The sequence below is a fragment of the Pyxicephalus adspersus genome, chromosome 7 (genome assembly GCF_032062135.1).
Source record: "Pyxicephalus adspersus chromosome 7, UCB_Pads_2.0, whole genome shotgun sequence".
Classification (NCBI taxonomy): Eukaryota; Metazoa; Chordata; class Amphibia; order Anura; family Pyxicephalidae; genus Pyxicephalus; species Pyxicephalus adspersus.
The window spans coordinates 25,517,143-25,541,107 of record NC_092864.1 but is presented as its reverse complement, the minus strand read 5'-3'; the positions used below and the strand labels follow the sequence as shown (position 1 = coordinate 25,541,107).

The window sequence follows — 23,965 nt, the reverse complement described above, 5'->3', positions numbered from 1 at the left end:
GGAGCTGAAGAATGGAAATAGATGATGGTGAGAGTGTAAAGTCGGATATTATAGAATATACATGATAACATTACACATTTATATCATACAAGCAGCTCCCATTGAAAGTGCATCTATGTGTTTCCTATTGTAGAATTTACAGCTCCAGCATCTGACCTGGACGAAAAAGCCACCAGGTGCAGCTGATGTAAAGCTGGAGCTGCATTACAGTTGTGTTGTGGTGATATTACCGGTCCTTTGCAGAGAGCTCTGCTACATATATTGTAATAGGAGGGAGGTTAATCTCATTATATTCTCTTGGTAACTTTAAAAAATTAAATTATATAAAATTTGAAATTGATATAAAATTAAAATAAAATTATAAAAAACTTGTACTTATGTTGATTCATATTAATTTATGTGTCTATATCATCTATATACGGTATCATTACATTTCAGGGAATTATTATTGCTGTACAATACATACATTTTGGGCGAACTGTGGACATAAAATATCATGTCTCTGTGAATCCTCAATAGGTGAGTGCAGCCGTGTCTGCAGTGCCTATGTGCAACGCTAGTGCTGGTCGGATAGATTTGAATAGAGTTAATTCTATATTGGACCGGTGCTATTCTGATGAGAACTCCCATACGCTGGCAAAGGACTATCCAATGATTGGATGCCACATTGGTACACCTGTCTCTACCTTCTGCAGCCAACGTCATGAATGACGTGTGCAGCCTCCTAAAGAAGTCAGGGCATGGCTAGCCAGATCTCTATTTTCTGCTAGTCAGGGCCAGAAATTACAATATAGGGGCAGACAATGCTTGCTGCAAAATCCTCAAGGGAATCATTTGGGAGCAGTGTGGCCGTCAAGCACGAAATCTCAATATTTTTTTCTAGTTATACACAGCCATTATTTTTCATTGTGATGTTGAAATTCCCCTTTATTTTCAGCACAATTACAGGTGAATGGAACAGAAAATGAACTCAGACTGTCCAGCTGTATCGAAAGTCCCCCGATTGGAGCCAGCTGGGACCCCGATCTCACCTGAAGTCACTCCCTTGAAGAACAGAGAGAAGATTGGGAATCAATGATGTTTGGGTCAATGGGCCTGATTCAAGAAAGCTCCCTAAGGCTGGAGGGGATACACTTTCATCAGTGAAGCTAGGTGATCCAGCAAACCTGGAATTGATTTCTTAAAATCATTTGTCAGTAAAAGTTTTGAATCCTGGATCAGATCCATTCCCACCAATCTCCAATGTATATATAACATGCAGGGTCCTCCGCTCCTCCGGCTCATTGTTTGTATTTGTTGTGTATGCAGACTTCATCTGCTGCCCCATTCATTGTACAGCGCTGTGTTATATGTTGGTGCTATATATATATATATATATATATATATATATATATATACTACATAATATTATTGTCCATGTACAGACTGACTGTAAAAGCAGGGAGTGGCCAGCACAGAAAACAAGAAGAATTGAAAGTGAAAGAGAATTTCCTGACACAGACTGAGCTGAGCCAGCCCTGGACTGACACGTTGTACTCTGCTACCCTTAACCATGGGGTCCTACGCCTACCCTGTAGCCTTACACTGGAATGAGGACCCCGAGAAACTTAAAAAACTAAAAAATAAACTTCTGCTGTATTTTCAGAAGAGTAAATCAAACGGAGGAGATTGTGAGATCAGAGACATGGACTGCAGCCGGGGTTACATCCTCATACACTTCAAGGATCAGGAAGGTAGGTACCGGGGGAAAGTGGGGGTATTATATTATGAAGAGAAGGAAGCAGGTAAGTACTGAAGATGGAGGGCGATCCCCATACACCATAAGGAGGGAGCAGGTAGGTACTGAGGATGATCATCATAGACTACAGTGAACAGGTAAGTACTAAGGATGGAGGGTGATCCCTTTACACTACAAGGAGCAGCCAGGTAAGTACTGAGGATGGAGGGCGATCCCCATACACTGCAAGGAGTGGGCAGGTAAGTACTGAGGTCGGAGAGGGATCCCCATACACTACAAGCAGTGGGCAGGTAAGTACTGAGGATGGAGGGCAATCCTCATACACTACAAGGAGGGAACAGGAAAGTACTGGGGATAGAGGGGGATCCCCATACATTACAAAGAGTGGGCAGGTAAGTACTGAGGATGGAGGGTGATCCACATACACTACAAGGAGGGGGCAGGTAAGTACTAAGGATGGAGGGCGATCCCTATAAACTACATGGGGAGAGTAGGTAAGTACTGAGGATGGAGGGGGGATCCCCATGCGCTACAAGGAGTGGGCAGGTAGGTACTGAGGATGGAGATGAATCCCCATACACTACAGGAGTGGGCAGGTAAGTACTGAGGATGAAGGGGGAACCCCATACTCTACAAGAAGGGAGCAGGTAAATACTGAGGATGAAGGGGGATCCCCATACTCTACAAGGAGTGGGCAGGTAAGTACTGGGGATGGAGGGGGATCCCCATACACTATAAGGAGTGGGCATGCAAGTAAGCTCTTCTGTACAGGGTTGTCTCCTCCTCCTGTGTCATTTATTCCATCTGTCTGTGATTTGCAACCCCTAATAAATGTACAGCGCTGCAGAATATGTTGGTGCTATATAGGTACTGTTTAATAATCGTAAATACTGAGGATTGGAGGGGGATCCTCATAAAGTACCAGGTACTGGAGGGGGGTAGTCACACTGGAATTTACATACACTTCTAGTTTCTCCTTTAGTTTACTGGAATTGGCATTTGTAAATGCTGACAGCGGTTTTCTCATATTACAGCTCGGGATAGGGTCCTGCAGAAGGAAACCCATGAACTGAAACTACCAGGAGGGGAAAAGATGATGCTGGATATTAAATCTTTGGAGGCTGATGGAGGTGGTGGGAAGCCAGACGTATCACCAGTGGTAGGTGTCACTGTGCTGGGTCATTACACACAGAACCATGTAGTATAATGTTCACAAAAACCTGTACTGACTCTTCCTTTCATGGTATCAATGTGCAGTATGATAACTTACACATGATAATGCACTTTGTCTTTCATTGGGTTAGGCAGCTGACCCAGGATTCAGGGGGCTGTCAGTGCCCCTGCAGGTGTACCTGATATTTTTGGCAACCTTACCCCTTTACCTTCCAAGGGCCAAGTGCATTGTTATAGTGCACTGGGGGGATGTTTCTAATACAAAGACAGTGTAGTGTACCCTATATTGCATTATCATTTGTTGCAATAACAAATACATTACTGAAACACAAAGCGTGAAGGTGCTCAGATCTGGACATTTATATTGTCAGCTCTTTTGTTAAACTATTTAATGTACAGCGCTGTGTAATATGTTGTCGCTATATAAATCCTGTTTATTATTAGTAATAATAATAATAATAATATTAATAGGCTGGTGAATGTTCAGACATTGCAATTTATAGTAAAGTTTGTTTTTTTTCACCATATGTATGCTGTGTCCTGTGTGCTCGTCTGTGTTCATTTTGGGTGAATAGTGGATCCAATCTGGGTATGGCTGCATTGGTGCATATTCTTTGGTAAATTAGTTCATCTGCATTGGTGATATCTCATAACAACTGCTGCAGTCTTTGCAGTCACTCATCTACCTTTCCTATAGCAGTCAATCTTTAACATTTAGCTTAAAAATATAAAACAGGCAGCAAAAAATTGATTAGCAGAAATCATGGAAGTATAACCTTGCACATCCCTCAGACAGTCATATACAGGAAACGCCTACAAATTATTAATCCAGTAGAGGAGGGGGGGGGGTCTTTGTTAGGCAGCACGGTGGCTCAGTGATTAGCACTTTGGGCACTATCTGCATGGAGTTTGTGTGGGTTTTCTCCCACATTCCAATGATGTTTGTAATATGGAACATGATTTAGGTGTGGGGCCCCTGGTGTAACGTCAATGCTTTACTCAGGGGCCAAACCTCTAATTCCCCAAAGTCAGGTGTAGATGTGAGTCCAGGGAACAAAGCCAATGGTCATACATAGGAGATCAGTCAGCCAGGCAGAGTTTGTGGTCAGGAGGTAACAAACCAGGGGTTATGCATAAGGCTGCGTACACCCATACAATAATTGTCGTTGGAAAGGATTTTTCACGACCCTTGCTAACGAGAAAAGACTGCACGATGTACATACAGCGCCATTCTGCATATGGAGAGGGGAGGGGGGAGAATAGAGCAGCACCCCGCTGCGCTCTTTCCCCTTCACTTCTGTACACACGCAAGATTCTCACATGATATCAGCCCAGGGGTGATTATCAGATGACAATCGTCTGACGTGTACATAGCCTAGGGCAGGGGTCAGCAACCTTTACTATCAAAAGAGCCATTTTGCCTCCTCTTCCACTAAAGAAAAATAGTCTGGAGCCGCAAAACATAACAGTTTAAAAACTTTGAAAAGTTTTAATATTTTTTTAATTTTACCTGTTACAACAAGTGTGCATGTGTAGCCCTACTTTGAAATAAATTAAACACTGAACTATGCCCCTAGAAGCCTCCAGCTTCTAACGTATCATCCTGTTACATTAGCTGGAGGCTTCTAATGTAACAGGGTAGATTTTTTTGATGGGCAGAGTTCTTTATGTTCTGACGATGCCTTAGCGATGAAATTTTAAGGGGGGTTAGCCACAGGTGTCCCTCATTTGCAGCTTTAATTTTGTTCACCTGTACCCCCCAATCTTGAGTAATTGGGGTTCAGGTGCTAGAAGCCTCCAGCAATGTGTAACAGGGTAGATTATTTTGATGGGCAGAGTTCTTTATTTTCTGGCGATGCCTTAGCGATTCAATTGTAGGTGGTGTTAGCCATAAGTGTCCCCCACTTGCACCTCTATTTTGGTCACCTGTACCGCCTCCCCCCTGTTCCAGAGAAATTGGGGTTCAGATGCTAGATGCTTCCAGCAATGTGTAACAGGGTAGATTTTTTTGATAGGCAGAGTTTTTATGAATTTTTAGGAGGTGTTAGCCACAGGTGTCCCGTACTTGCACCTCAAATTTTTTTCACCTGTACCCCCGTTTCCAGATAAATTGGGGTTTAGGTGCTAGAAGCCTCCAACAATGTGTAACAGGGTAGGGGTTTTTTGATGGGTGGAGTTTTTAGGAGGTGTTAGCCACAGGTGTCCCCCACTTGCACCTCTAATTTTGTTCACCTGTACCCCCTTCCTGTTACAGAGAAATTGGGGTTCAGGTGCCTCCAGCAATGTGTAACGGTAGATTTTTTTGATGGGCAGAGGTCTTTATGTTCTGATGATAGCCTAACAATTAAATTTTAGGGGGTGTTAGTCACAGGTGTCCCCCACTTGCACCTACATTTTTGGTTTTGTACATCTCCCCATTCCAGAGGAATTGGGGTTCAAAGGAGGGGGATGTCATTGTACACACCCTTTTGTACACGCCCCGTGGTAGATTTATTTCACTGGTAGATTTTTTTCATTAGAACACCGGATAGCGAATCCCCCTCCTCTGCAGTGTCTTAGGAGGAAGGGGATCCCCCATCAGAGATCTCCCCGCGGCAGCTGAAGGGAGCCACAACAAGGAGGCTGAAGAGCCGCACGCGGCTCCAGAGCTGCAGGTTGCAGACCCCTGGCCTAGGGGGTCAGTCAGCTACCAAATTATTCAAGGAGTTGGAGAGTTTGTCCAGGCAACAAGCAGGGGACAGTCAAAGGGTGACATGGTCAGCAACAAATCATCAGGAACAAATGCACATCATAGCAGTTAGTACAAAACCACAATATTATAGCAGTGCAGCCATTTCCAAATGCAGCTCATGTACAGGGACCAGCCAATTGGAGAATAAAAGGTGCAGGGTCAGGTGGGTTCAATGGAGTTTGGATTTGATTGACATGACTTCCAGGCTCTACATGTCACCAGAGACTAAGCAACAATCAGTGCAATCTAAAGCTAGTAATAATGATCCTACAACCCCTGCATGCCTTGGTATCTGCAAATATTATTAATATTTACTTCTGATAACAGGTTTTTGTTCACTAAAATGTTTATTTATTTTTCAGAATACCAAAGAAAATCTCACAACCCAACCACCAGGTAATGTGCTTGGAACATATATGTAGAATATATTGGAGCTCGTGTTGGCTGTAGGATATAATGGGTTGTGGGAGGTGATGGCAGGCATTGCAATATGATTGGACAGTGTGTTGCCGTAAGATCTCATGTTGTCCTGGTATATGCGGGATACAACAAAGAAGCTGTAAAAGCTGACAAAGGTCATAGTAACTAAAAGGGATGATTGTAGTCCTGGTGGAGGTAGAATGTTCACAGTGGCCGTGTTGCTCAAGGTAAATGTGAAGTATTAGGGTGAAGTATTAAGGTGATATGTAGGGCCCTATTTCGTGATTATTATTGTTATTACTAACAAGATTTATATAGTACCAACATATTATGTAGTGCTGTACATTAAATAGGGGTTGCAAATGACAGACAGATACAGACAGTGACACAGGAGGAGAGGATGCTGCCCTGAAGAGTTTACAATCTAGGAAGTGGGGGAAGTATCACACAATAGGAGGGGACATATGGATTGGTGGAAAGTAACGTCCAGAAAGTAGGAGGACGCTAAATAGGACTAGGAAGACCATTACAGAGGGTTGGCAGAGGAGCAATAAGAGTGGCTAGGGGAGTACTTATCTATTAGGTCAGGAAGGTAAGTGGAACAAGAACTATGGAGGGATTTGAAGGTGAAATAGAAGCAAATGAAGAGAACTACAAAGAGAGTCAGCAAAAGTGGGAAGGCATAGTGTATCAGATAGGTAGGTGGGTAGGTAATTGGGAAGGATGTGTATGGAGTAGGTAGGTAGTTGGGAGGGCTGTGTATTAGGTAGGTAGGTGGGAAGGATGGATAAGTCTGGCTGCAGCATTCATAATAGATTGTAGAGGAAAAAGTTGGGTTAGTGGAATACCAGAGAGGAGGAGGTTACAGTAGCCCAGAAGAGAAAATGATTGTGGTCACAGTTTATGTAGAGTATATTGGTAGTCATGGTTGTTGTATAAATAATGGGGGCTGTAGTTGGTGCATGATAGTGGTCACAGATGTAGGATATGTTGGCAGTCATAGTTGGTTCAGAAAATGATGCTGACCATGGTTGGTGTAAAAACTGATGGTGGTCACAGTTGCAGCAGGACTTGATGGTGGTCACACTGGCTGAAGATGGTGATGGAGATTTTGCTAGAAAACTGTATAAGCTGGTTTGATTTTTATATACTGACTGCTGATGGAAGCAGTTTAAATTCTTGTGTCTTTGTCATTGAACAGCTGCCCAGGCACAGAATAATGAAACGCAGGGCCCCCCATCCTCTCTGGTTCTAATAGAGAACCTACAACACAGCTACACTCCTGAAATGTTAAACCTTTTAATAGAGAATGTGAGTGGGAAGATCGAGGATGCAGACTTCTATGTGGAGAGAATTCAAGAGAAACAATCTGCTGTCATCACCTTCACATGTAATATCGGTAAGAGCCAACACTGACCCAAAACTCCTCTAAATGTCATTGTATTGTGATGTATTTTGTATTTACATTGACCCAGGGGTCTATTCATAAAACAGTGAATCTGACAATCCCTGAAACATTCTCTGGTGGAGAATCAATTACTGCTATTAAAACACATGGACCTGAAACATTCTCCACCAGGGAATATTTTCAGGGAATGTCAGATTCACTGCTTAATAAATTGACCCCATAGTGTTCCTTAGTAAACTTTTAACTGTAGTGTAATATTCAGGGTCAGATTGCTTTCAAGTCACTTACACATGTCCATGTGAAAAGGGTGCCACCAGGCCTGCTTGGAAGCTTTCCTGGTTCTCCCACTACCCAGGTTTATTCAGCCTTGCAGTATTCAGTCTTTTCTCCAGCCTCCACACAGGCCGCACACATGTGTGTCTTCCTGAGCCATACCTGGCCTCAGGCTCCAACTTCTCCTAAACTTCATATTTCCTTTTATAAGGATTAGGCAGGTGCACCAATGTCACCTCCTGGCCTGTGAAAGGGATAGAGTGTTTAGTCCACTCAATTCTTCCAATACATTCCAAATCTGGATCCATAATAAAGCTCTACAAATATGCATCCTAACAATTACTTGCAGCCTTCCCAAAAAAAATGAACTCACAGATCAGTTTTCTATATTATTACAAAGGTATCTGGGTTGAGTGGCACTTCTTGGATCTTCCATGAACAATTACTTCTCACTTTGGGGATATCAGTACTACTGCTGTTTGAGAACTGCAAATAGACAATAACAACTATGAAGGGTTAGCAATTCAAAGTAAACTGAACCAAACAATGAGATCAATTATACAATCAACTCTACTGCAATACACTATTATTGTTATTCTGGAGATTGTCAGATTTTAAAGGTTTTCCATTTATGATAGCAAATCATCAGCTTAATTATCCTGCATGTCCTGTCACAGATCTACACTCACAATACTTTTTTATTTAACTTTTTTTTCTCAGATACTTTAAACATTGTTGAAAAATTGACAAATCACTCAAGAGTCAAGACATCTAAAATGAAAGTAAAAGTTCTGGAAGAAACCGGAACAATCAGAATAGAGGGTCTCCCCCCCAACACACCCGATGACTACATCAGCCTGTATTTTGAGAACCCAAACAATGGTAGTCCTGGATGCATAGAACATGCAATTGTCTTACCTAATGAGGACGCCGCACTGGTTACGTTCACTACTGTGGAAGGTACGTTCTATATCGGTGGTTGCCAACCTTTTGGAGTTCACGGACCACAAAATTTACACGCATTAGCAAGGTGTTATGTGTTACTCAAAGGGGAAGAAACTTCCCCCATAGTGACATCATTATGCAAGAACCCCTCCACTCCATTGACACATCCTGCCCACCATCCTCGGCCAGCGATACATACATAGTCCGGCCGGTGCCCCTCCCACTGGGGTCAGGAGGAGGACGTGTGTCCAGAGCCACGGACTGCCAAAATTTTCTTCTTCAAATCTTTCTTCTGTTCTATATCATACTGAACAATTCTAGGTACTCTGACCTAGCAGTTTAATATAATTATCCATCCATTAGCAACACTTACTGCTCTCTTATTAATGTTATTATTATTATTATTATTAATAATATTAAACAGGATTTATATAGCGCCAACATATTACGCAGCGCTGCACAATAAGTAGGGGTTGCAAATGACAGACAAATACAGACAGTGACACAGGAGGAGAGGATCCTGCTCCGAAGAGCTTACAATCTAGGAAGGGGAAGTATACACAATAGGAGGGGAGATATGTAGAGGTGGGAAGTAGTGACGGTTTCAAAAGATAGAGGAAGATGGGTAGGCAAGTTTAAAAAAATGGGTTTTGAGAGCTCCTTTAAATGAGCAGAAAGTAAGAGCAAACCGAATAGGACGAGGAAGACCATTCCAGAGAGTTGGGGCACCTCTGGAAAAGTCTTGGAGCTGTGCGTGTGATGAGGTTATAAGTGAGGAAATCAGTAGTCTCTTAAATCTGAATTATTACATTAATAAAGAAGCCTCAAGTGTGGGCATAATAATGTGAACACCTGCTGTATGAGGCTTCATTTTGACTCCATGGCTTCTATACAGTAAGACAATGGACCTGATTTATTAAAGCTCGCCAAGGCTGGGGAGAATACACTTTCATCAGTGAAGCTGGGTGATCCAGCAAACCTGGAATGGATTTCATAAAAGTAAATTGCTAGCAAATCTTTTCTTTTTTCTCAATTCTGAATCATATCCGTTCCAGGTCTGCTGGATCACCAAGCATCACTGATGAAAGTGTATCCTCTCCAGCCTTGGAGAGCTTTAATAAACCAGGCTCTTTGAGACAAAATAACTAAACCAGTTAAAAGACAAAAATTCCCATGACAAATCGAAAAATGTCTCTGCCCACTATATAAAACAATAAAGAGTAAGCCCTGTATAATTTTTAGTTCTCCATTGGAGGTTCTTCCACACCTCAACAAACTATACACTCCAAAGAATAAAATGCAGTGCAGTATTATTACAAAGCAGTGAATCGGGTGGAGAATTTTCTAGGTCCCTGTGTTTTCAATGGCAGTTATTGATTCTCCACCAGAGACTGAGCTGAATGTCAGATTTCTTCTGAATCATAATGCATGACAGGTACGCAGTAATCCTTTTTAAAATCATTTCTTACAAACTGAAAAGGAACATTGGCAGGTTCGGGTATTTAGAATAGCATTTTAATGTAGTATGCAAGTTACAAAACATTTTCTATATTCCTTCTTTTTTAAATTGAACAAAACTGGGTTATTATAATAACAATATAAATATATTTGAAATAAGTGTATAAGGTTATAGAAATATTAGAGAAAATATATTTAGGAAAATCCTTGTAAGATTGAAGTGTGTATGGTAAGCATGAATTTGATATTTGTCACATGATACAAAGAATTATAATTGTAGTAGAGAAAACCCTTTTGTTGTATTATATAATATAACATATATTAATATATAAAATTATATTATATAATATATATTATATAATCGTTATAATATATTTGGTATAATGCAGCAGTGAAATCCAGATTAACCCTTTTATTCCTGTGTGTTGTGCAGCTGCTAAGAAGGTTCTGGGAAGGAAGCATCAGTTCAGCAGAAAAGAAGTATCTGTATATCCCTATTATCTCTCACAGGATATTGTGCTTTATGGAAAGCAAAGACCTGAAGTTAAAAAACCAGAGCCTCTGACCTTCCAGATTAGTCCATATATTCTAGAATTCATTCTCAATAACTCTCAGTTAAAAGATGACATGGAAAAAACAATGGGGACTCATAAATGTGATATAAAATGGCCAGAGTTACTCAGCCCTGACCCCATCATCACATTGTGCTTTCCTGATGCACTGTCCACTGATATCAGGACATTGACAAAACTTGTCCCAACATGGAAAGATGAGGTCAAAATGACATTCTCACTTCTCATATCAAAGTACAAAGTTGTAGAATATCAAATAGATCAGTCAGTCTGGGGTGTTGTTAGAGAACATGCCAACACTTATAATGGAGTACTCATGAAACCTGACTTCGGTTCACAAAAAGTCTTCCTGGCAGGATTGGTAAAGGATGTTACAAAGATTGATCCCATATTCAGAAAACTGGTGGAGGAAATCACCAAACAGGTGGAAAGAGACAAAAACATTCAGACCGAGATTTTATCCATGTCTCCAGCTTTATATCAGATTACACATAACAGCGGCCTGCCGCGGAAGATTCTGGACCAAGTTCCAGAACTGAAGATGGACTATGATGTGCCAACAAAGAAGATCCGACTGTCTGGATTAAAGGAAGAAGTTCTCACTGCTAAATGTGAGATACTCAGCATCACACAACAAATAAAATCTAAATCTATCCAGATGAATCCGCACCTAGTCCAGTTCCTGAAATCCACCGATAATGAGGAATTATCATGTCTGCTCTTTATAAATGACAAAATTAACGCACTGCTAGAAATTGAGGATGACGCTGTGACTCTGACAGCTTTCTCAAAGGTAGATCTGATGAAGGCTGAAGAACAAATAAACAAGGAACTAGTCTATAGACAATATGTTGTTGAAGACAAGAATATCTTTAGAAGTCCGGAGTGGAGAAGTCTTTCTTTATATCTGCTTGAGTCATGTAATGCAGAGAAGAGCACGGTCCTGATCCAGGAATCCATTTCTGAAGTACAGAACAATGTGGTCATCGCTGGCCTGGCTTCAAATGTACCAAAATGTTGCCACCAAATCAGCGACTTTCTAGACAAAAACACTCCAATAGAAAAGACCATTAAGGCTGCATCATTGGCAGTTATGCAATTCTTCAAAGAAGAGAAGAAACAGGTTCTGAATAAGTGCACAAATGATAACTTGAGTGTAGCAATCCGTAATAAAAACATACGCCTGAAAGGCCCAAAGACCTATGTAACAGAAGCCTATTCCCTTATAAGTGATATTCTACATTCTCTCTACTCTGACACACTGTGCATTGATAAACCTGGAGCCAGGAAGTTCTGTTTGTCCAATGAAGACCTTTATGTCACAATGGCAAAGAATAAATTTGGATGCTTCCTACACTTTCAAAAGGAAGAGGAAGAAGACACCATGGAGGATGAAATTGAGGAAGTGAAAGAACCACAATGCAAAGTAAATCTTCCAAATGGTGTGGTCATCTCTGTGCATAAACATAACCTGTGCAGTCTCAATGTCGATGCCATTGTTAATGCAGCCAATGAGGAACTGAAGCATATTGGAGGCTTGGCATTGGCTTTACTGAAAGCTGCAGGTCCTAAATTACAAGATGAATGTGATCAGATTGTCAGGACAGAAGGACGATTGTCCGCAGGTGAGGCAGTAATAACGGAATCTGGTCGATTGCCTTGTAAGCAGGTTATCCACACGGTTGGGCCCAGATGGAACTCCAGTGCACCTACAGAATGTGAGCGTCTTCTACAGAAAGCAGTAATTTGCAGTTTGGAACTGGCTGATCAGTTCTGCCATACTTCCATCGCAATCCCAGCTGTCAGCTCGGGTATTTTTGGGTTTCCTGTAGATAAAAGCGCAGAGAATATTATTAAAGCCATCAAACAATACATGGACAGCAAACCTAAAGGCAGCTCTACCATTAAATACATTCATCTGGTGGACACTATAGACGATACAGTACGAATCTTTGCCTCAACCTTGAAAAAAGAATTTAGAGGGGAGGAAGAGGAACCATTTCCAAAATACAGAGAGAGAGGTGCCGGGAGAATGGAGACGTCTGTCCCCAAGACGAGAGTCTATAAAACCAATGTATCTACAGATCAGATGCTGACTAAAGAAAACATTATTATTAAAGTCAGAGAAGGATTTATCCAAGATGCAGCAGTAAGTACTTAAAAAAGAAGGGAAGGGCAATAGGAAATTATAGAAATTTATTCCAGGGTTGCTGGATCACTTGGGGTCCTCCATGATAGTCTATCTTCCCCAGTCTTAGAGAGCTTTATTAAACCAGGCCCACTGTGATATTGATAGGGATGTGGAGTGCCAATGGTTACTCAGGGAGAGCTGGGATTGGGGACAATATGCAGGACTAAACTGTCAGTTTACCAGTGCAGGAGAAAGCTGGGGGTGCAGAGGCACAAGAAGTCCAGTCCCAGCTGCACGCCTTGCAGTACGGCGGCCAAGGAGGCTCTCTACCTGGCCCTGACATCACAGCGGGTGATAATTTATTTTGCTATGTGAACAGACTTTATTCCTTTAGTAAATCAGATCCACTGCTCGATGTGTGGAGAACATAAATTGTCCCTAAGAGTAGTGGGGAAGCCTAGGAAAGTCCCATATGAGGGTCCCCCCATTCATTGTGTATTTGTGTTGCTTTTCAGACGGATGTTATTGTTAACAGCATAGGGAAAGACTTGCACCTTGGCAGCGGCGGAGCATCAAAGGCTTTATTAGGGAAGGCCGGGAACAATCTTCAGCAATGTCTGAGAGAAGCCAGTTCTGGAGTCCAGGTGGCAGGAGGTTCGGTGTTCATCACAAAGGGCTGCAACTTGAACTGTAAGATTGTTATTCACGTTGTGGTGCCTCATTGGGAAGGCGGAAAAGGTTCTTCTGAGAAGGTAAAAAAGAAGTTTAAATAAGTCTTCAGATGTGGTGGTTGCTTTAGTTTCTTTTTTTCTGATATTTTTCCCCTTGGTTTTTACCTGGTGATCCTGACAGTAAACACTTTTTCTGTCCCGGGGTTTGGAGAAGCAGAGATATTACTCTAGGAAAGGACTAGAGAAAACCTCCAGTCTTCATATATCGGTTACATTGATGTGTTCTGTGGTTCACCACAAAATATTCTTCACCAGAAAAAAAAATGCAGCCACCACACATAGGGATTGTCACTCCAGTATAGATAATTATTTTATAGAATATATAGCATGCTGTCTGTTGGTGTGTTGTCTCCTTTTCCTAAATCAACTTTTGCTGATTGATTAACATGTTGCATTTTAGATTTTCAGGGAAATAGTAAGAAAATGCTTGTGTGAGTCAGAGAAGAACAGAATGAGTTCCATATCATTCCCAGCAATTGGCACTGGAGTTCTGGGATTTCCAAAAAGGACCGCCGCTTCTCTCATGTTTGAAGAGATTCTCAAGTTTAGCAGCAAAAGTAACCCCCAACACCTAAGAGAAGTGGCCTTTATTCTGCACCCCAGTGATAAAGAAACACTAACGGTGAGTATATAGCAAAGCTCACACTCCATGCTGATTGAAGAACAGTAGCTCTGACTCAGCAGTGGGGGGTCTCTGCAGAGAGACCACTAGTTTAACAGAGAGAGCCAAGGCCTTTCTCTGCAGCTGCTGGCAGGGGAGAGACTTTTGTACATTTTTTTTTAATCCAACCAACTACTTTGCACACATTTTGAATTAAATTGATAAAAGTTAAAAGAATACTGAGATCTTAATGTGTGTGCTTGTCATTATTGTACACTCTCTGGAACATATATATAAATCCTCATTCTGTGCAGAGCTGAGGGCTTCTCATCCTGAATTACCTGGTGTGGTAAATGTGGATTAAATGTGCAATCTTTACCTCCTCGGTTATATCTCTTCCCGAAGGCAGGAGTAATATTAGAAGATCCAATCTGCTTTCTACAGGCAGAATCCCAAAGATCTTTATGGTGATGAAACAGTGAAACTCCTTTGTACTCAATGTATACAATTGTTATAACAGAACTGAGCTTATTGTGTCTCTTGTATCTCATCCAGGAGTTTTCCAAAGAACTGACCAGCCAGATGTCGAGAAATGTTGTAGTAAGCACTCCCAGAGATGTGGAGGCACCAGGAACCTCTCGCAGCTCACAAGTTAGTGCCGGTCCAGGTAAGTGAGGACAGCCACACACAGACAGGTATCTCAGCTAGGTAGGAAGGTACCTGTCCATGCTCCTCTCCTGTCCCAATGCATTTTCAGCTTGCCATGCTTGTTAGCAGAGTTCAGGAAGAATGATGGCACAGTCCTGAGTGTGGATAATTCCTCTTTTCTCTTACTGGTTTCTTTGGTTGAAAGTAAAGGAGGAGTTTCCTAATAGGTTTAATTTATTTGTATTTAAATATTAACAAGAAAACAATACATTGTGGTAAACTATAAACTAATAAAAAATACGAGGTCCTATTCAAGGAAACCCCTCTTTTTCTTTCTTCCCTTTTTTTTCTCATATACAATCAAGTGTTAGGCTTTTAAATACTTTTAAAGGAACACCCAAACTTGATATTGATATTTCATAGGTTTCTTTGGTTATGTGAGGGCTCCAATGGCGGGGACTCATGAAATAAACATTGGATCAGTCATTTACCAGGTGAAAACTGGAGATATAACTAAAGAGAATGCTGACATCATTGTCAACTCAACCAACCAAACATTCAACATGAAATCAGGTATTTTCTATTATTATTATTATTGTTATTATTAATATTAAACAGGATTTATATTGGGCCAACAAATTACACAGAGCTGTAGGAAGAGATACATTCATTGCTTTCATTAATGTCATTTATCTTTGTTTTCTGGCCTCAGAAACTGTAACAATTATATAACATGGGGACAGTTAATAATAGAGGAGTAATAAAACAGCTTTAAAGTGCAATAAACCCATCGCAGGCAGGGCCATGCTCTCCCTTCTTTCCTTTTGTATCTTGATGTTTAGCCACCTTGATTGGCGGAAGCGGGATAATGTAACTGCTTGAAAACTGTGAAGTGATCAGGCAGGTGAGAATAGTTATTGCAGAAGGTCCATCCCTTTCTGCAATCAACCCGCCTGAATTGCAATTTTTCTAAGTAGGAGTTTAGTTCCGTTTTAAATACTTTCAGGCTTAACGATTTCTTTCCAGTCTGACCACAGAGCTGCTAATCTCTAATATAGGGCCTAATTTTTAAAGCTCTCCAAGGCAGGAAAGGATACACTTTCATCAGTGAAGCTGGGTGATTCAGCAAATCTGGAACTGGTACTGCCATTTATGGCAGTTTCCCATGCTGCATTGGAACACATTTCTCTAGTGCCTAGCTCATCATGCTGTCTTGGTACTAATTCCCAATGTCATTACCCAGCTCCCTTTGATTAATTGGGTCATACCCCATGGCATTTCTAAGTTTCCCATACAGCAATGGTACATGTCCCTTATGGTAGTGGCCAACTCTGTATGCTGAATTGGAACTTGTCCTCTATGGCAGTGCCCAGCTTCCCATGCTGCATTGGCATTGGCAAAATCTCCCATGCATTTGCCTGAGTACATGTGCCCTTTTTGTGGCAGTAGTCTGCCTGTCAGCCCTAACATAAATATCTGCTTTGCCCAATAATTACAATGTAGTCTATATATCCTTATATCTATGTATATATATATATATATATATATATATATATATAGTATATTATATTTTTATTATTATATTATATTTAAAATATTTTTATTTATGTATTTCTTTGCATTTTTGTCCTCTCCTCTTGTCTGTCACCTCCTTTCACCCCTCATTGAACTTCCCATATCACAGTTCTGTTTTCGTCCCAGGTGTATCTAAAGCCATCCTGGAGGCTGCTGGGCAGAGTGTGGAGGATGAGTGTGCACAGCTAGGTAAGTAGCCTCATATTGCCAATGTAATACCTGGCAGTCATATTGAGAATCAATCCACAAATCCAGTTTCATTACAACCTACTAGGACTGGGACAATACGATTATATAGACTTGCATATTTCACCTTGTTATAGGATGTTTTGTTCATCTACAGGGTCTCAAGGTAACAAAGATCACATTGTGACACAGAATGGAAATCTTCTCTGCAAGAAAATCCTCCACAAAATCCTCGGCTCTAGTTCAGCCAGTGGAATTAAAACTTTCATTACCGAGTCTCTGACTGAGTGCGCTCGTCTCCAGGCTAAATCCGTGGCCTTCCCAGCTATAGGAACAGGTCTGTGGTCCATATACTCTATTTCTTCCCTGTGTCACTGTCCTCACTACAAACAAAAATCAGAAGAGTTTGGGACCCTATGTATCTTTTATACTATTGTACTATTTATTAAGCTGGCAGGAGCACAAATGTGAAAGCACTGAATTGTGAAACAGATGTGAGAGAAACCTCATGTAACTTGTCCCTGATGTAGTGTTCTACTCCTACAACATGTTCACAGTCTCTCCTGGTCTCTGGTAACGCGTCTGCAATCTCTGACCATCCTCTGTACTTTGTCTGCAGTCTCTGAATGTCTCCTGTGCTATGTCTGCAGTCTCTGACAGCTCTCTATAGCATAACATTTGTAAATTATTACATGTGGCCCTATGATAATGTCAGAGACCACACTTGAGCCCCCCCCCCATACATAAAGTAAGTTGATCTAAACTGATCTAAACCTTTCCCACTTTATCCAAAACTGAAAATTAAAGGTTCAGCAGAATTGAGCCGTATTTAAACCCAAAAACAAAAATATTATTTATTGCAGCTGATTTATCCTGTGTGGTGGCTGTCTCTTTAATGAACGTGACACTCCTGCAGAACCAAAAGGTATTTTTTTTACTTCCTAAATATTTTTTAACTTGGAAACAGGAAACTAATGCAGGCATCACACCTAAGGACCAGTAAGCTGCTATGAATGATGTTTTTTGTTTCAATCCTTTTTTATTGAGTATAAAAAAAATAACAGAACATGTATAGAAAATGGCACATACATAAACACGGGGGCTCTCGGCCATGAATGATGTTTTTGTTTGTTTGTTTTTTTGTATTAGTTTTCCATTAAGATATAACATTGTGCACTGTGTTGCAGGAATAGGCAATGTCCCCTCGTCGGTGGTGGCTGACTCTATTTTGGAATCGGTGGCAGATTTTGCCAGATCTCCCCAATCCATCCAAATGGTGAAAGTAGTCATTTTCCAGGAACAAATGCTAAATGACTTCCACACCAGCATGAAGAAGAAGGAGGGAGCCGCCCTGACCAAACAGGAGGGATTTTTAACTAAAGTGAAGAAATGTGAGTACACAGCCTTATAGAAAGATCAAATTGCAGAATAGGAATTGAGAGAAGTCGGGACCAGACATTAGGCTTTTACAAGATCTCCAGAAGAAGCTTCTTTCTTATACATGCAGCAAATAAACAGAAATCTCCCCGAACAATTTCTGTGAATTGTTTACAACATTCATGAATAGAAGATTTGTATAGCCCTGCAACATATCACAGAATCTATAACCTTCCTTATGTTTCTGATCAGTTTGATATTGGAATGTTTTACCCTGATGTCCCCAACCCATCTATGTCATGTGTATCTGATTTAGGTATTTCAATATGTTTTATGCTCAGGATAGGAATGGGGTCCCGGTGGATGCACATATAAGCCAGTTACAGCAGCAGACCGGCCAGTCCCCTCTTTTCTGTCAATGCACAGAACTTCCAATGATGGGAGAGGATCTGTGTGAGGATGGATACATTCCAAGGACCAAATGTGTGGGTGGTGGCACAGGGATCATTATTAGAGACTCGTTACATTCCCACAGATCCCCACGGATATTTTGTAAGGCAACCACCAGATTTGAAAAAAAAAATTGGCTTTTGGAAAATAACAACCAAAGTTTGTATGGAGCGCATCAATGAAAAGAGGTATAATCCCTGAAAATACTTGCAAAGGCTTGGTCTTCTAGCACTCCTACTGTGATACAGGTGAAACGTAAACCAGCTCTTAGGGGCCAGGCTTAATGATTCAATGGGGGAAATTCAGAATGTTTGGACACCCTGGATTACTCATTATTTGCCAAGTGTCTTTAATTTAGGTCTTCTTTTTCTTTGATACATATAACCCCTTCCTTTAGGTTCACATGCTGGAATCAACAATGGTTCAACAATGGTCTTGGGTCCTACCCTTGTTGCCCCTTATCCCCCATTTCCCTCTCCTTTTTTTACCCCTTCTGTTCACCATCCCCCCTTTTCTTTTTCTTTCCTCCTTTCTTTTTTTCCTTTCCTTTTCTTCTTTCTTTTTCTCCTTATCTTCATGTACACATAGCAAAAGAATATGCTAAGTTTTTCACAAGTTTCACAATTGCCTACTAAGTGGGTTTACAAGTGTATGCTATTTTGCATTGTTTTTAGATACCTGTTTTATTTTAGTTGATTTGTGATTATGTTGAATATTTTTTCCCTTTTTATTATCTATCACTACTGTTTTTTGTTTTTTTTTATTTGATTATTTCTATAAAAAAATGTCAAAACTTTTTTTTTTCCAATAAAAATATTGAAAACAAAATCACTAAAAATAAACAAGACAAATAAATAGTTAGGTCAGAGGGATGGGATGTTTACCATGAGGCCCACATATTTTGTTAAATGAAGGGAAGTTGAGACATTTCCACTGGTTTAGTATTAGTTTTATAACTCTTAAAATTAAACGGGTGTTCAGGAAGTGGGTGGTGCAACAGAAGAGTCTCAGATGAGGGGAAGACGTGTGCAATGGGCCTGATTTATTAAAGCTCTCCAAGGCTGGAGAAGATACACTTTCATCATTGAAGCTGGGTAATCCAGCAAACCTGAAATGTATTTCCTAAAAGTAATTTGCTATTTGTTAGCAAATATTTGCTGGATCACCCAGCTTCACTAATGAAAGGGTATCCTCTCCAGCCTTGGAGAGCTTTAATAAATCAGGGCCAATAGAGTTGAAGAATAAAGGGGAAGCAGATAGAGAGCTGTTGGTCCAAAATAGACATTTTCTTGCTTATGCTTGCTTATTTCTATCTACACAGCTGTATTTGGACTTTTCGGGTGGAATAGTAAAACCTCAGAAGATACCAAGGTGATTGAATTAAAGGAAAACATTGAGCCAGCTATTATAGAGCTGTGTGCAGAAAGTCAGGATTCTGTGAACAAAACAAAAAATTGGCTCCGTGATCTGATAATAAAGGAGCAGTATGAGAACATCATCACAGATAACTGGATCGAGGACTTTGAAGAAAAGGAATGTGAAGACATTGATCAGCTTCAGAAGAGTTACCAAGTCAGTCTTACTGTTGACTTGACAAATGTCACAATCACTGTGGTGGGTCTTTCCAGGGATGTTCTGGAGGTCAGTAATAAAATCCAACACATGATAAAGAATCTACGAGATAAGAAGACCAGAGAACGGGAGGCAGAGCTGTGCAGTAATCTGGTGGAATGGGGATACATCAGTGGAAACAACTTTATTCCATTTGACAAAATGACAAACATGGAGCTGGAGAAGGCGCAAAATGAAGGCAGCCAAAGTTTTTCTATTGATATCAATGGAGTAAAATACACAGTAATTATAGAACTGCTAACTGCTAGTGATCCCAAAGGGAACGACGTGAAGCTTCAACGCAATTCCAAGCATGGTAATTATTATCCAGTGTTTATATAGCCCCAACATATTATGGAGCGCTTTACAAAGTCCATAGTCATGTCACTAAAGTTGGGTCTACATGGATTGTTCTTAACATGCATATAAACGCTCCTTTTGACACATTTATATTGTTTTAATTTGAACCCTCAGGAAAGAGTACAGGAACACATAATACTCCTTACTTCCCTGAAAGGTTTAAATATACCTATACAACATGAGACCAGACTTTAATGTGAAAGTTGTTTTATTTTTATTATATGTATGTGATTGGTGTTAACTGTACTTACCTTTTTGTTACAGGTTATCCCACAATAAAAGGAAAATTCCTATGTGTGCTCTCTGACATGAGCACAGCCTCACAGTGTGGGATGCCCAGGCACCAGAGGACAAATGAGGATAAGCGTCCCCATCCACCTCTAGTGCCAATTGGCTGAGAAAAGGTAATCCCTGATGACACGACGACTTAAGTCATCATCAGGGTTTACGTTTTCTAAGCCAATTAGGTGAGCCTTAGTCTACACAGACTGTTTTCCCAGCATTTGAAAGCTCATGTTTGAAATTCAAATGGGCTACACCAGGGTGTTTGCCTGAGGCATTATTATTTTTATTACACTAATTTATATAGCACCAACATATTATGTAGCACTTTACAAAGTCCATAGTCATGTCACTAGCTGTCCCTCAATGGGGCTCATAATCAAATGTCCTTACCATAGTCATATGTCAATACAGTTTAAGGCTGATTTTGGGGGCAAGCCAATTAACCTAACTGCATGGTCAGATTGTGGGAAGAAACCAAAGTACTCTGAGGGAACCTACACACAGAGAGAACCTGCAAACTCCATGCAAATATTGCCCTGGCTGAGATTTGAACCTGGGACCTAGCACCGCAAAGGCCAGAGTGCTAACCACTGAGCTACCAGGCTGCACCATGAGGCACTTTTGCAAGCATTTAGGAGAACGCATTTTGTTGCATTTTAAAACTTAAAAATGTTGGAAAACGCCTATAAATGCCTCAAGCATCATCAGGATTTACCTTTTTCAGCCAATGAAAGGAGCGTTCCCTAGCTCCACTAGGGACATGGCAGCAGTGCACCTATAGGACCTCTCCAATGATTGTCATCTTTTTATTGTTGTTGGGATTAGTTATTATAAAAATGGTATTTAGAAGGTGCAGAGGGCCACCTGAGAAGACATATATTATGTCTTCTGCTTCTTTACTGTTGCTCCAGATATTTTCTGTTATCATGCACCTTTTATCACCCCTTATCACTTCATTATATATTTAAGGAGCCCAAACTCACATTAGATGGGATGTACATTTTTGGGGCCCATTTAATATTTTTCCAGGGTCTTATTTTGTCTCACCATTCCTGCAATGAGTTACATGTCTATGATGGGGACTGACCTGAAGTGTGGCTGTTATCAGAGAGAAGGAACAATCAGCCATTTCTGACATTGTTGATTATTGTCCCATTCAGTGCCTTATAGACAGCCCAATTCTGTGCAGTGCTGGCAAAGTTACTATTATCAGATGACTTGTGGTTGATGGTATATAGGACACAATAGACATTTTTTTTATACAGTGGGGGTCTGTAAGCAAAGGACATCATATGATTGCTCAGTGTTTCCATCACAGGAAAATTGGATGTACCCAAAGGATGGGATCCAATGAACAACGAAAATATGAAAGTGGTCCAGTTATCCCCTGGAGGTCAGGAGTACAACGGTGTGGTTGCAAAGTTCAATAATTCCTGCCACATGAGAATTATCAAGGTAATCAATTTTTATGATTTATTAGAAGAATAGATAATGGGTTTGGGAATGGGTTTGGGAGAATCCTAATGTTTTACAACTACTATGAGATTAGTTGATTAGTTAGTAATTATAATAATCACGTCTGTCTGATTTCATCTTCACATTGCAAATTATTTGTCTGACATTTGTGTCTGAGGAGATTGAGAGAATCCAAAACCGCCACCTGTGGTTAAACTACCAGATAAAGAAGCAGAGTATCGATGACAAGAATTGCTCTACCAATAACGAAAAGCAACTCTTCCATGGCTGTGACTTCAGTACTTTGAATATCATAAATCACAATGGATTTAACAGAAGTTACGCAGGAAAGAATGGTGAGTGATCACAGCTGCCAATACCCTGTACAGGGATCCCTATGGCTGTAGTGACATCCATATCTGGGTAGTCTATATCTGGGGAGCCCCTGTATTACATTTCATAGATCCTCTGTTTTTATTAAAAAAAGGGGCACAGAACTCTCACTGCAGCACAATTTGTGTGTTAGGTGGTCATCAGACCCCCATAGCAGCGCACATAGACAGTGAAAACCACCACACAGGCAGGACAGATCCTAAGGAGGTACAGGTACTCCAACAGGTGGACAGAGGTATCACTAGAGGAGACACCAGGCAGATGGCCAGAAGGGGTGCAGGCTGACAATTTACAAGACAATCCAAAGTATGGGGCCGTAGGACCAAAGTCAGGCTGAAAGATGAACAGTGGGCTGGACAATCTGGCCTCCTGTTAAGTCGTCTCATGAGATCAGGTGTGGAGACTGCACAGTGGCTACAGCGGAAGGGAATGTCTGTGCCAATGGAGAACAAAATGTGTAACTGTGGTCAGATCATCATGCTACCATTGTCATAGGGCCTCGTAATAGGATTTAAAAGGATAGCTCGTTATTACCTGGGTCCTTTGTGTCCAGGTATCACATCGCTGTCCCTGACTCCTCAGTCCAGCTAAAAATATTGTTTCACACCCCAGCCTATTGATTTACTTATACCTGTATATGTGATGTGGCCATTATATATAATTCATTAAAATAAGTTTTTTTTCTTTCTTTGTGCAGCGGCTTGTTATGGAAATGGAACATACTTTGCAGTACATGCCAATTATTCAGCACATGACACATACTCCCGGCCAGATGGGAATGGATACAAATACATGTACCTGAGCCGCGTGGTCACAGGGGTATCATGCATTGGAAGACAAGGGATGATTGCCCCCCCTCCTAGGAATCCCTCAAAACCCACCGACCTGTATGACAGCTTGACAGATAATCAGACAAATCCTAGCATGTATGTGATATTCCATGACATCCAGGCCTATCCAGAATATCTTATCACCTTTACTAAATGAGCTGCTGACCCTCTCCATGAGCTGATAATGAGCAGAGGCCGGAATATAAAGGTTCTTGGTTGGGCTCGTGTCGGGATTGGGATTGGGATGTGTCACCAGGGGGCATTTCCCATACTTGGTGCACCGAGTTGCCATGCGTTGTTAATAAAACATTAATACACTATAGAGCAACGCACATGGCCATCCATTACCACATGGTGCACTTTGTGTGATGTGCTGTGTTGGGTTTCCTATACAATTACACTGCCTAACACACAGACAGACAAATGCCAACGTGTGCAAAATGTACCACACACTGGTAGAACAAACCCAAAGAGCTTATAATACACTTATTGTGAATTTCTTTCTATGACCTTGAAAAAATTTCAATAAAATGTATATTCCAGTGTTGGATGAAAACTGCTGGTGAGTGTACAGTGAACCTATTGTCTGATATCTCCTACATGGTATTTGTTTT

General features: G+C 40.9%; 1 protein-coding gene across 1 annotated transcript; it reads left to right on the top strand.

Moving 5' to 3' along the window:
• The first annotated feature begins 1,497 nt into the window (after nt 1–1,497).
• On the top strand, nt 1,498–23,911 carry PARP14 (poly(ADP-ribose) polymerase family member 14). Its single transcript, XM_072417894.1, has 17 exons — nt 1,498–1,733; nt 2,773–2,897; nt 6,005–6,038; nt 7,264–7,461; nt 8,464–8,703; nt 10,580–12,867; nt 13,365–13,601; nt 13,981–14,202; nt 14,737–14,848; nt 15,253–15,402; nt 16,531–16,593; nt 16,748–16,927; nt 17,778–17,981; nt 19,739–20,344; nt 21,992–22,128; nt 22,310–22,484; nt 23,219–23,911. Exons 1-17 carry the CDS (start codon nt 1,553–1,555, stop codon nt 23,506–23,508), a joined length of 5,442 nt encoding a protein of 1,813 aa, XP_072273995.1. The 5' UTR covers nt 1,498–1,552; the 3' UTR covers nt 23,509–23,911.
• Nucleotides 23,912–23,965: the final 54 nt, after the last annotated feature.

What these genes read in the sequence shown, in the direction of transcription:
- PARP14 (XM_072417894.1), top strand. Translation starts at nt 1,553, where the DNA reads ATGGGGTCCTACGCCTACCCTGTAGCCTTACACTGGAATGAGGACCCC. An exon ending in AGCCAGACGTATCACCAGTG is followed by an intron (nt 2,898 to 6,004) that starts GTAGGTGTCACT and finishes TTTATTTTTCAG; the next exon opens with AATACCAAAGAAAATCTCAC. An exon ending in TTTAACTAAAGTGAAGAAAT is followed by an intron (nt 17,982 to 19,738) that starts GTGAGTACACAG and finishes CTATCTACACAG; the next exon opens with CTGTATTTGGACTTTTCGGG.